The sequence below is a fragment of the Galeopterus variegatus genome, unplaced genomic scaffold (genome assembly GCF_000696425.1).
Source record: "Galeopterus variegatus unplaced genomic scaffold, G_variegatus-3.0.2 Scaffold4542, whole genome shotgun sequence".
In the NCBI taxonomy this organism is placed as follows: Eukaryota; Metazoa; Chordata; class Mammalia; order Dermoptera; family Cynocephalidae; genus Galeopterus; species Galeopterus variegatus.
In genome coordinates, this window is record NW_007730653.1 from 144,956 (window position 1) to 157,220 (window position 12,265).

The following is a 12,265-nucleotide window of genomic DNA, read 5'->3' on the forward strand; positions in this document are numbered from 1 at the left end:
TCTTCTTCCCCAGTCTTGCATGCCTGGCATCCCATTATCTGAAACTCTAGATGGAAATCAGAGCCCACCCATCAGCAGTGCCCCCCATTCTCTTCCTTATCTCTGTCACCAGCACCCCCAGAAGGCAGCACATCCTGCTTCCCACTGCTCCCTGAGAAGCTTCATTTCATTCTCCAGGCACCCCATGGTGTTTGGAGGATCAGGATTTTTCTTCCTTCCATATGGTAAACCAGGAAGCATTTTCTGCTAATTTTGACCTAGAGATGGGAAACCTAAAGCACAGAGTGCACAGAGTGGATCACAATCCAAATCACAGGGATAGTCCATCAGTGCTGGGGCTAGAATCCCTGACTGTTACTTCCATCCCCAGACACTGACCACAAGGTCTGAGAGGGGATAAAAAGGTCTCTGTCCATGGGCCGGCCTGGGATGAGGAGTCAAGATCTTCATCCTCTGGAGGTGAGGCTAGACTCAGCAGCTGGGGAGAAGCAAGACTTTCCCAGAACACCTCCCCACCGCCCCAGGCTTCTGTTAGATGAGACCAAGGAAAGCTGGGAGATGGAAGGGGAAGCACTGAGACTGAGACAGTGTTCCATCTGCGGCCCAGGCCTAGCTGAGGAGACCAATTACCCAAAATCCCTGCTCCCCGGGGCCCCATCACTAGGAGCAGCTCTCATCACCTCCAGGCCCAAGCGGATCCCCCTTTATCAGAACCTTGGCACCAGCCTGTCTGAGCCTCCCCTACCTCTGACGCCCAGGACGTTTGTTTTGGTATCTGTGGTGGCTGTGGTCAGAGCATAATTGGGGTTGAAACAACCACTTGGACCCCCTGAAGGATAAACACACTGGGCTGGGGCAGCCCTGGAACAGAAGTGAAGACAGACATGAAGACAGCGGATCCAGGGAAGTCAGGCAAGCTGGGTGTGGAATGGCCAGGGGCTGGCGGGGAAGGGAGGGGACCAGGTGGAAGGACAGTGAGAAGGCCAGTGGTGTGCCCGCTTCCAGGGCAGCTGCTGCAGGGAAGTCAGTACTCTGATGCCAGCGAGGAAAACCTCCCCACTCACCCATCCTGGTCTGCAGCTGCCCTCAGGAAGCTTCAGGTCTAGTGAGGGCTTGAGCCTGGCTGTGAGGAAGTCTCTTGTGCAGTCGTTCTCAGACATGAGGAAGCTTGGTAACAATCCAGTTTCCAATCCATCCCCACAGCCTCCAGCTCAGTAGGTCTGAAGTAGGTGAAGGAGTAGCATTTGGAGAAACACAGGGCTTCATTGATGGGGACGTCCTGACATTGCCTTCAAGGAGCCTGAGAGCAGGAGATAGAACCCTGCCTGGGGCTGGGAGGTCTCACCAGGACCCAAAAGCCCTGTAGGGATCCAGGAAGGGCATTCTGGAACCCTAGCTAATATCTCCAGAGAGCTTAGGGGAGGGGTTTACAGCAAGGATACCTAGACAAGAACTGCCAAAGAGACATGACATTCTAGATATTTTCCTAGGACTCCAATTATGGCAGCTGGGGCTAAAGGAAGCCTGGCTGCCCTTGAGAGCCTGGTTCAGCCAGCTCCACCCTCAGGGCTCAAGGCATTTAAAGGGCCAGAGCCCTGCATCTTGGGTGGAAGCTGCCTGTTGGCTGGGTGGCCAAGCAGTGCTACGCATCCTCTTTCTGCAGTGCCTGGCCTCAGTGGAGGTGCAAGTGGGGGATGAGGGGCTTGGAGAAGTGTCAGGTTGGGGACCCTTTGGAAAGCCCAGTGTTGAAGCCAGAAGCCTCCTGCACCTGAGGATCCATTTGTGTGGCTGGGCAGCTCACCACTCTACGTGTGGGGGAGGGAGGAAGGGTCTGTGGGGGGACAGGGGTCCTTAAGTCTACTGGGTCCAAGCAACTCATAGTATTGCAACAAAACAGCAAAGGCTCCAAATCCTGAGGGCTGTGATGGGCTGGACCCCACTGACCATATTACACCAAACTCCTGTTTTGGCTGCTTCTCAGGGCCTCCCAGCCAAGAAAGAGGGATTGGGAAGTGATGGATTTGTGCCTGGGAAGGAGAGCTCTGACAGGCTGGCTGGTTCTTAGGGGAGCTGGACCAAGGCCAGAGGAGTCCAGCTGGCTGCAGCTTCCCCCTCCCTGGTCCCACTGTCTACATCCCAGAAAGTTCTGCACCCACAGTTCTTCTCCTGAGACGATCCTATTTGACGATGGCACCGTGTGGTTTGATGTGTGAAATGGGTCCTGTCCTCTGGTCCCACCGAGGCTAAGGGCTCCCCCAATCCGCAAGACCCCATCCCATATCCGCCAACTGCCTATCACCCTTTCCTGGCAGAGCCCACCTTTGCAGAGGCATCTCCTCACCTAAGTGCTGCCTCCTGCCTTTCCAAGCTGCCGTCCTGGGTTTTAGGTCTGCCATCTGGTGGACATCGCCATAACTACTGCCACCACCTTCTCCCGAGGCCCGAGAAGGCGTGGCCCGAGAGAGCGGCCCAGGCCCTGGGGCAGGACGGCGCTGGGGGAGGCAGGTCTCCTAACCCCGCGGACCCGCCCACATCCTGCTTCCCGGGACGGGAACTCCCGAAGCTGGGCTTGATTGGCCGGAGAGTCAGGTGGTGAGCAGGAACCTCCAGGTAGAGGCTCCCCCAGCTCTACACGCCCAGAGCCTCCGGAAGCTCAGAGGCCACCCAACAGCCTCCCCCACCTTCCGTCCTGTCTCTCCTGTCCAGCCCTGGAGCGGCTGCTGGTGCTGAAGAGCTCCTTTACGTGCTCTGGAGCCGGACCCCCTCTGCCCACCATCCCCTCAATCCCCTTGCCTGTGGCTCCGTGCCTTGCACACCCGTGAACACCTGCAGCTGGGTGCACCCCAGTCCTGAGGATCCACCTCGGAGATGGGAGGATGGAAGCCTCATTACAGGATTCCTACGCACGACCTGGCAATAGTGAATAATTTATGTACAAGGCGGAGAAGACAATAAATGAGCGGCAATGATTAACATGAGCTATTTTACGTGTGAGAAAGATCTATGGCAGGAAGTTGCCAGGTTGCTGGTGATTAATGCGGCAGTTTGGTCTGGCTTCTGGGCCTTTATATTCAATTATGGGTCTGGAGTGTGTGGGGGGTCCTGGGATGGCATGGGGGAGACTGGGGGTTCAGGAAGGGAATGCTTGATGCCTAGGACCAAGGGTGAGTGACAACAGGTGGCAGCCTGGCTTTGTGGGCACTGTTACTGATGAGGTTAGGCTAGTGGGATGGAGTAGTGGTTATTTCTGTGATGGGAGTCACCTTGCCCTTGGGGTCACCTCTAAAAACTAGCCAAGGGAATGCCTTGGAAGGGGGCATGGATGGAAGGAGGCATCCTTGGGAAAATCTGACTCTTCCAGACCAAATGTTGGGCTTCTGAGCCCCCTACCTGCCTGCCCAGTGCTGCCACCTCCACCCTGCTAGGATTGGATGATTAGCCAGCTTGGGGTGGGGGTGAGTGGCTAATGCTGGAAAAAGTTCCCCATTAGCAACAGAGCCAGGGAAGCAGGTCCTGTCTCCAGACCTTAGGGAGGGCTGGTGGCAGTGGGGCAGGCTGGAGAAGGAGGCTCCGGGTGCTGTCCTCCCAGCTGACCCAGGAAGCCCTGGGAGGCCCCCTCCCCAGATTCCCACACTGGGGCCTCTTGTCCTCAGCCAGCTCCAGCTGGTCCCCATCAGTGCCAGGGGTTCCAAAGACCAGTGGCGGCTTTGGGGTTAAGTGATTTCCCCCTGCCCCTCCCAGCCCTGGCTCCTGTCAGCTCCTTCCTCCTCTTCCTCCTCCTCCTCCTCCTCCTCCTCGGTGACCTCCATGCAGTGTGGCCCTGCCTCCCTTCAGAACCCAAGGGTTGTCATGAGGCAGGGGGAGGGGGGTTGTGTTCTTCTGGGAGCTGGGCTGACAGCTGGGCTCAGGGACCCTCTGGGCCAGGCTGGACTGGGAGGTGTGAAGGAACAACCCCTCCTTCCCCCAGCCTGGTGGGGAGCCTGCCCTCAGTCACTGTACCCACAGGCAGGCCAAAGCTTCAGGATTCCAGTCCCGGGGTGGGAGGAGGTGCTGAAAGAAAAGAAGGGAACAGCATGGACCTGGCCGGGTGGGACAGGCACAGGAGGAGGCTGGAAGGGCAGCCAGTTTCTGGCTGGAGAGAGTCTCTGGTTCATCCCCCACAAGTCCCCACTCCTTGCACACCCTGAGGTTTTGCGGGAAGCAGTTCTAAGTCCTCGGGGTGTGTGTGTCTCTGTGTATGAGCCTGTGTGAGCATGAAATTCCATGTGTGTCTCTGGTGAGTGGGCCCGCGGCTGTGTCTGTGTCCGAGCGCCTGTGTGGGTGACCATGTGAGCTGACCCCACCTTGGGCCCCGCTCACAGCCCTGTCTACCCAGCCTTCCCCCACAATGGTCTTCCTCAGCTCCTAATCCCCTGTTTGCCCGGCTCATCCCTTGGACTCCTTGGGACTCCATTAATGAGCCCTGACCACCCCAGGACAAGCCCCAAATTAACCTCACTGCTGACCCCGACATGGACACCTGTAATTAGGCCAGGAGTGGCTGAGGCAGAGAAGCCCCTGGGGCCCAGTAGGGTGAGGGCAAGGCTGGGCTGGGACCGGGAGCCTAATGCCCAGGAATGCTCTAAAAGCTGTGCCTGGCTCCAGGGCCCGCCGCCTGGCTCACCTCTAATACCTCACAAAGCCTCCCAGACGAGGCTCCGGGGAGGATTACCTGTGGAGGGGCCCTGGAGGTAGGCAGGGCTGCAGCAGGCCCACCCTGCCAGCTGGGGCTGGGGAGGCCTTAGGAAGGGGAAAGCTACCCCCCTACCCTGCCCCAGCCTAGGACAAGGTCCCCAGCAACCCGGCACCTGTGCCCATGATGCCCGGGGAAGAGCCAAGTCCAGGCTGGCTGGTGCATCCCCCTCCAGCCCCCAGAGGGCTGGCCCCTCCCCTCCCCCAACTTGTTTTGTTTGCTCTGCAGCGTGTTTCAGTAGCTCCATCCGCATTAACCCCTGACCCTGCCTGTACTCTCCCACCCCTCTGACAACTGTGTTTACCCAGTGGCTTTCTCAGGCACAGAAGGGAGGGCTCCTCCTTTCCCCTCCCGCCCAGCCTCTTCCAGGGGAAGCTGCACTCCCTGTCCTGTGCACTCTCCTTGGGACTCTTGTATCCCAGGAGCTGCCAGAAAAACCCACAAGTGTGCCTGGGAACAACTGACTCGGCTACAGCTAAGCAGCTGGAGGTGGCACCTACAGCGGTTTGCAGTGAGGGTAGACTGGTGCAATCCCCTTGATGTGCGATCTGGCAGTATCTATCACAATTTTCAGTGAACATGTCATCTGACCCAGCAATTCCACTTCTAGGAGTTTGTCTATATATGTGCTGCACTTGTGTTCAAAGAAATATATCAAAGATATTTATTGCAGCAAAAATAGATTGTTTCTAGAGCTAAAAACTAGACACAATTGAGGTTTCCATCCAGGGACTAACTAAATAATTAAAACATAAGCATACAACAGAAGACTATGCAGCCATTCAAAAAACAATGTGCATCTTCTAATCTAGAATGATCTTCAAGATATAAGGATAGCAAGGTGCAGGAAAGAGGGTAGAATATGCAAACATTTGGGGAGGAGAAAGAAAAAAGTATGCAAATAAACAATCATATATCTTTGAAAATATCTTGGAAAAAATCTTCTAGAGGTTAACAATGGTAGCCCGTGAGAAGAGGAACTGAGGGCCTGGAGTGGAGGGAGACAAAGTTTTACTGTTATACTCTTTTGTACTTTTTGAATTTTTAAACTTTGTACATATTTTACCTTTCAAAAACAAACTTATTACACATACAAAAATAAATAAAATGCATATACCCTTGGACCCAACTATTCAATTTCTAGAAATCTAGCTTGCAGAAATACACAAGTACACAACGATAATACAAACATGGTCTATTGTTTAGATGACTAAATACTGGAAACATCTAAATGCTCATCAGTTGGTAATTGTTTAAATAAATGATGGTACATCCGTACTGCAGAATACAAAGAACGAAGCGACCTGTATGTACTGGCATGAAAAGACCACAAAGATGAAGGTAAGAGAAAAAAGCAAATTGCAAAACAATACAAAAATACCATTCCATTTATGTTAAAAAGAAAAATAACTATGCTTCTCCATGTACATCTATATTACATAAATGTATCCCCAAAACTCTGGAAAAACCACCATGAGAGGGAGAAGTGGGATGGGGGGGTCAATCTACATGCTCTGTACATACAGGAAGACTTCACCAAGCATTCCGTGTATCATCACACAGTAACATAAATAAAAGCTCATAAAAAGAGCAACCGCACCAGTCACTCACCTAGTTTCCTCCCACCACATAGCTTCTGGAACCCTCATGACCATGCAATTATTATCCTTATATCACAGAAGGGAAACCAAAGCTGAGAGAGATTATGTAACTTCCCCAGGGTCACACGGCAAACACAAGCCAGAGTCATGCCCTGAAGCTTATAGCTTGTCCATGGCGGCTCTCCTCAGGGTCGACATTTATCCTCTGTTCTGAGCCTCTTCAAGGGTGTGGGCATCTGGGCTGGAGTTGATCATTCCCCCACTGGACTCCTAAGACCAGCACATGGTGACCCCCCCCCTTCCTTTCCTGTCCATCTTACTCCATCCACCCCCAGAGGACCTGCCAGGGAACCCAGCCAGGGGCGGGCTCCAGAAGCCAGTGCAGCTCCCGGCCTTGGCATGGCTGCCAGCTTCCCTGTCACCTGCTCCTGTCCTGGTGCCTTCTTGCCAGTGAGAGCCCAGTGCCCATTTCCTGCTAACACCCCCCTCCTCACCACAGAGCACCCCCTTAATTACACTTAATGGCAAAGACCATAAGAGCTTTATTAACTTTATTATGGACCCAATTAGCAGCTAATGCTCCATGACTACTGTCCCCCCCCAATAATCCCATTAGATGTAATGAAGCAGCCTTCCCCTTCCCTGCTGGGTAAGGGCCGAGGGGACAGGGAAATCCATCTTCCTGGCCTGATTCTGCCCCCTCAGGCCCATTGGACACCAGCTCAGGCCCTGGAACTTCCTGGGGACCAGGGCTGGGCACGTGAAAGACAAAGATTAATCAGCAAGTATTTCGGTGCCAGCCATTGAGCCCACACACACGTGTGTGTGCACACTCATGTACACACAGCCTGTCTGATGTCCAAATAGCTCTTTTCTCAAAACGGGAATGTGGAAACACACATTCCTCAAGCACAACCCCATCCAGCACACCAACATTCTCCAGCCTTGTCCAGGAGTTCTTCAGAGCTGGGGATGTTCCAGTCGAGGGCCTCTGGCTGGGCTTGTTACAGAGCAAGGGATCGAGGGATCGGAGAGCTGGGAAGTGGGGAAGGCTGAGAGTGAGGAAGGAGAGTCTCTCCCTCGAAGCCACACTCTCAACACCCCCAGGTTCTTCCCTGCTTTGGCTGATCGTTTCCAATATTTATTGAACACTCACAATGGGCCAGACACAGTGCTAAGCCCTCCCTGCCATTGCACTTGGGCATCACCACACCTGAGGAAGTGGGTGTTATTTCTCCCACTTCACACATGAAGAAATTGAGGCACAGAGAGATGACGAGCTTTTGAAACAGGTGTTCTATGTGATTTACCTTAAAAGGTTCTCCTCCCTTCTTCCCCAGCAACCCGCCTTCCCCGTCCTAAGGCAGAAGAGGCAGACATCATGGAGAGAATTCTGTTCACTGCCTATAGATGGAAAACTAAGGCACAGAGAAGGTACAAAGGACAATTGTCATGATTGTGATAAGACAGCCCATGGGGTGTGATTCCACATCAACATTGACAGGGTGAGAGACTAGAAACCAGACAACACTCTGTCCCTGCCCTGATGCAGGATCCTGTGTGAATGAGAGGCTGGTGGGATGGGGCATGGGCTGAGCAGAGAGCAGCCACAACAGGCTAAATCTCCCAGCCACCCCAGTGATCAAAACCTTAAGACCTGGGGATTCTGGTCCCTGAGGGTATGTTCTTGGGATCTCCGTCCATCCCCACTCTGAGCACAAGAGCTGCCTCAAGATGGGGCAGGGAAAGCACACAAATTCTCCAGGGACTTGGGTCCCTCCACCCGGCTGTGGTCCCGGATAAGGAGTGAACACCAAGACTGACAGGATGGGATCAGTGGCTGCCCTGAGCAAAGGGGCAGGGCTCAGAAAAGGGGACCCTTGAACCTTTGCTTGGAAACAGGCTCCCTGTTCCTGCTCCCCTCCCCCAGGCTGGCCCAGCCTGGAAGCAGCCACTTGAAATGGGTCCCAGGGAGCCTGGGAGAGGGTCTGGCCTGGCTCCAGCCTCCAACTCCTGACGCTCCAGCTGGGCCCACTTCGCTAATGCTCCCTCTAGCCCAGCCCAGCTGGGGTCAGGGGGTGAGAGGAAGAGTTTTCTCTCTAGGCCCAGCCAAGTCAGAATCCTGCCCCAGCACACAAAACCCAGCATCCCTCCAACAGCTCAATCCTGGGGAGGCGGGTGGGGTGGGCAAGCCAGCACCCTCTCCTTTCCCAAGAGGCCATAGGGCCTGGGGAGGGGGCAAATCCTACTGCCTGGGGTAACTCTGGGACAGAATACTGGGGAGCCTCCCCAGTTGGGACCCCCATTCTTCCCTTTGCCCTGGATGAGTGTGCTCTGACATCAGCTCCCTCCCCCCGCCTGCTCCCAACCCCCTCACCCCCACACCCCAAAACAAACAGTAGCACCACCTTCCCCACTCTCCTTACACCCAGAGGGATCTAGTGCCCAGGTAATCTCAGCTGGAGAGATCCATCAGCCAACAGTGGACACTGTGGAACCTTGGTGGAGGATGGGCCAGGGTAGGAGAAGTGAAATTTGGAGTCCTTGGGGAAAAGTTAGCCTCTGCTGAGGCTCTGGCTAGGGAGCAAGTATTGGCTTTACTGTTTTCTGGCTGTGTGAACTTGAGCGAGCCTCCCAACCTCTCTGAACCTCAGTTTATCATCTATAAAATGCGGCTGAAAATAGAACTTGCTTCATAGGGCTTTTTGTGAATATGAAAGTAGCAATGTATATAAAACCCTCAGCAAATCTCTGGCACTTAGAACACAATAAATGAAAGTTATAGTATTGCTGTCTGTAGGGGTGGGGTGGTCCCTAGATTGGTAATGATGATTGTAATGATAATGACAATAATAATAGGTAACATTGTTAGAATATGCAGGGACCAAAATCCCCTCAACTAACCCTGTGCCTGGCTCTTACTGAGAAAGGAGGAAATGACTCACATCTGCTCACCTCAGCCCTTCAAGGCCTCCACTACCTGTAGCCCACCCTGGCATGATGATTTCAGAGGACTGACCAGGTCCTGGCTCACTCCCAGTAAACACTAAAGGTGCCCCAGCACATCTTCTTACCTACCTCCCCCTCCCCCTCATGCACACCCGGGCACATGCACAATGTGCCTTCTCCTTGCATTCCCTGGAGCAAGGAGAGGGACAGAGATATCAGGTTTGAAGGATGTGAAAATTAGCTGAAGCTGAGAGAGGTGTCAATTTCAAGGCAGTGCCCCCACCCCACCCCTTCTCTGCCCGAAGGATGGTGTTTCCACAAGTCTCTGCAGGGAACACCCCATCACCCCCACCCCAGGTGTGGACTGACATTGTCAGGTGGGGAGGAGGGGGTTGCCAGCAAAAGCAGCTGCCCCAGCCCAGGGGCTGACACCAGGGATGGGGTCCCCAACCAACCCCCCAGGGCTCAAGTTTGTGGCCAGGGGGTAAGAGCCCAGAGGAGAAGATCAGTCTGACCTTCTTGATCCCAGTTTCCTTGGCGAGAGGTGAATGCGTTGGGGGCTGAGCCAGCTGGTTGGGGGAGCAACTCTTCCTGAGAGGAGAGAAGAATCTAAGACACTGTCCCTTATCTCACAGTATCTTCCCAGCTCCACCTCTGGCCTGTCTAAAGGTCTTGTTGGAGTCTCTGGCTCAATTTTCCCACCTCTCAAAGAGGGCCAAGAGCTGGTACTTTCTCTACCTCCTGGCAGTGATCAAACAGCAGGGGGTGGAGCTCCGGGAGAGGAGACCCTGGCAGAGGAGCCGGTCCCCTCGTCCTGTCTCTGTCATCGTTAACAGCCACAATTATTATTATTTGGAGAGACGGGCCAGAGGTGGTTGGGGACGTAGTTGGGGTGAATGAAATGAAAAACTCCCCGGTATGTGCCATCTCGCCAGGTTAATACTCCTGCCTGTCGGCCTGACAGCTGCAAGATTGATTACCCAGGCCTCCCGCTCTTTATAACTCGATCAGTCGAATTAATCTCTGGCTGTCGGCCCATCTGATGCCTGAATCACAAATTTAATTTGGAGGTGTGCAGCTCCTCCCCCATCCCTTCTCCTCCCCCTTCCTCTGGTCCATCCCGTCTTCCTCCTTCCTTTTCCTCTCCCCTTTCCTCCTCTTCCTCCTGCCCCTTGCTCCCAGCTTTCCTATTCCTCCAGTTCTTCCTCCCCTCTGCAGACTCTCAGGCCCCTCAACTAGGCAGCGGGTGGAGGAGGAGGGAGGGGGCGGTGGGCAGCCCTGAGTCAGCAGCAGCCCCTCTACCCGGGCCAGTGGAGGGGTCGTGTTCACCCACCCACCGGGCAAGGCGCTCACCCCACCATGCTCCACCCCAAACGGAGAAAGAGGCTTAGCTGACACTAAGTAAGACATATTAATGTACTAAAGACTTAATGAAGTTGGGGGGGGGTGAGGGGTGGAAAGTGCTTGCTTTATTAGTTTATGGCCGATTAATGGGGACGCCATTACTGTGATGGAGATGGATTGCTGCTGTCAGCAGCCTGGGCTGAGGGCCGGCCGCTGCTCCTTTCCTCGGGTGGTGGGTGCCCCGAACAGAGTCAGAGAGAACTTCATTAGAAGCATCTACAGGATCCCACCTGGGGAGGGCCCGAGGCCAAGCTGGGTGGATAGGGGCAGAGGCTGAGCTCTGGCTTTGGTGGGGAATTCCAAGGCGTCAGGGGCTGGGAGCTGATATCAGCTGGAACTCACCCAAAGGCAGCGGGGCAGTGGGCTTATCCAGCTCTGGACCTGCACACAGCAGGGCTCGATAGTCACCTGAGGAAAGGGAAGGAAGAAGATCATAGGACAGAGTAACTGGCACCCAATTGATCTGCCTGAGACCCTTCCCGGGATGACAGGAGTGGAGAGTGAGGGAGCTGTGCCCTGTCCTTCTATCCTCCCTGATAGGGGGACAGTGCACAAAGACTCCAGGTCCACTGGCCCAGAAGACTGTGCAACCCACCAGGCAGCAAATCTGCCCCTAATGCTAGAACCCCCAGCACCAAGGCCAGGGGCTTCACCCCACACTCTCCAAACGAAATGGAGATGAAAGCCACATTACCTCAACTCCCTCTGAGCACCGACCCCCAGACAGCCAGTAGGAAGGGGTGGGGTGGACTTAGGGCAGAGCAATGGGGGACAGTGGGGCAGACACTTCCCAGCCTCCAGTCTGGGAGACAGGTGGTCCCAGTCATGAGCAAGCTACCCAGACACACCCCTGGTGGCCTCCCCATCCCCTCAGCTCCTTCTTACCTCCCTGACCCCTTCCATGACCTTTTTTCCAGGAAGAATGATAAGTAACGGCTAGATCTGACACATCTCTGCTCCAAGGGGCTACTTTCTATTCGGAAGCCTCCAGATGCCCTCAGACCTCAGAGTCTTCTATGAGCTCATGTTTCCTAGGAGCACATGACAATTTGGCATGGGCATTTTATTGTAGGACCATTAAAATTTTTCAGTAGTTTTTTTGTTATCAAGTGATGTTCAGAGCAGACAGTCCTCAGCCCTCCCTAACCCCCACTCTGTCCTGAACCCCTCCCAGCCTAAACCCCATCATGAGAGGAATCAGGGATGAAAAGAGATTCTAAGAGAAGCTCAGAATCACAGCCTGCAGACCAAAGCACATGGTACTAAAAATACATTTGTACATTTTGACATGTTAGGCAAAACAATGGTGGCAAACTGATAGAGCCCAAATACCCTATTTTGTTGTCTTGCCTTTTTCCTCACCATGTGCACCCCACATAAAATGCATGTCTGAGCACCAGCCCATCAATCACAGCCTGCAGACCAAAGCACATGGTACTAAAAATACATTTGTACATTTTGACATGTTAGGCAAAACAATGGTGGCAAACTGATGGAGCCCAAATACCCTATTTTGTCGTCTTGCCTTTTTCCTCACCATGTGCACCCCACATAAAATGCATGTCTGAGCACCAGCCCA

The 12,265-nt window shown here is 54.0% G+C and overlaps 1 protein-coding gene across 1 annotated transcript in view; it reads left to right on the plus strand.

Moving 5' to 3' along the window:
* The first annotated feature begins 2,187 nt into the window (after window positions 1–2,187).
* Window positions 2,188–12,265, plus strand: part of TLX1NB (TLX1 neighbor) — a 27,809-nt gene continuing 17,731 nt past the window's right edge. The window contains 4 exon segments of the mRNA XM_008587792.1: window positions 2,188–2,200; window positions 2,388–2,592; window positions 8,493–8,719; window positions 8,722–8,852. Of these exon segments, the coding sequence (XP_008586014.1) occupies window positions 2,188–2,200; window positions 2,388–2,592; window positions 8,493–8,719; window positions 8,722–8,852 (576 nt within the window).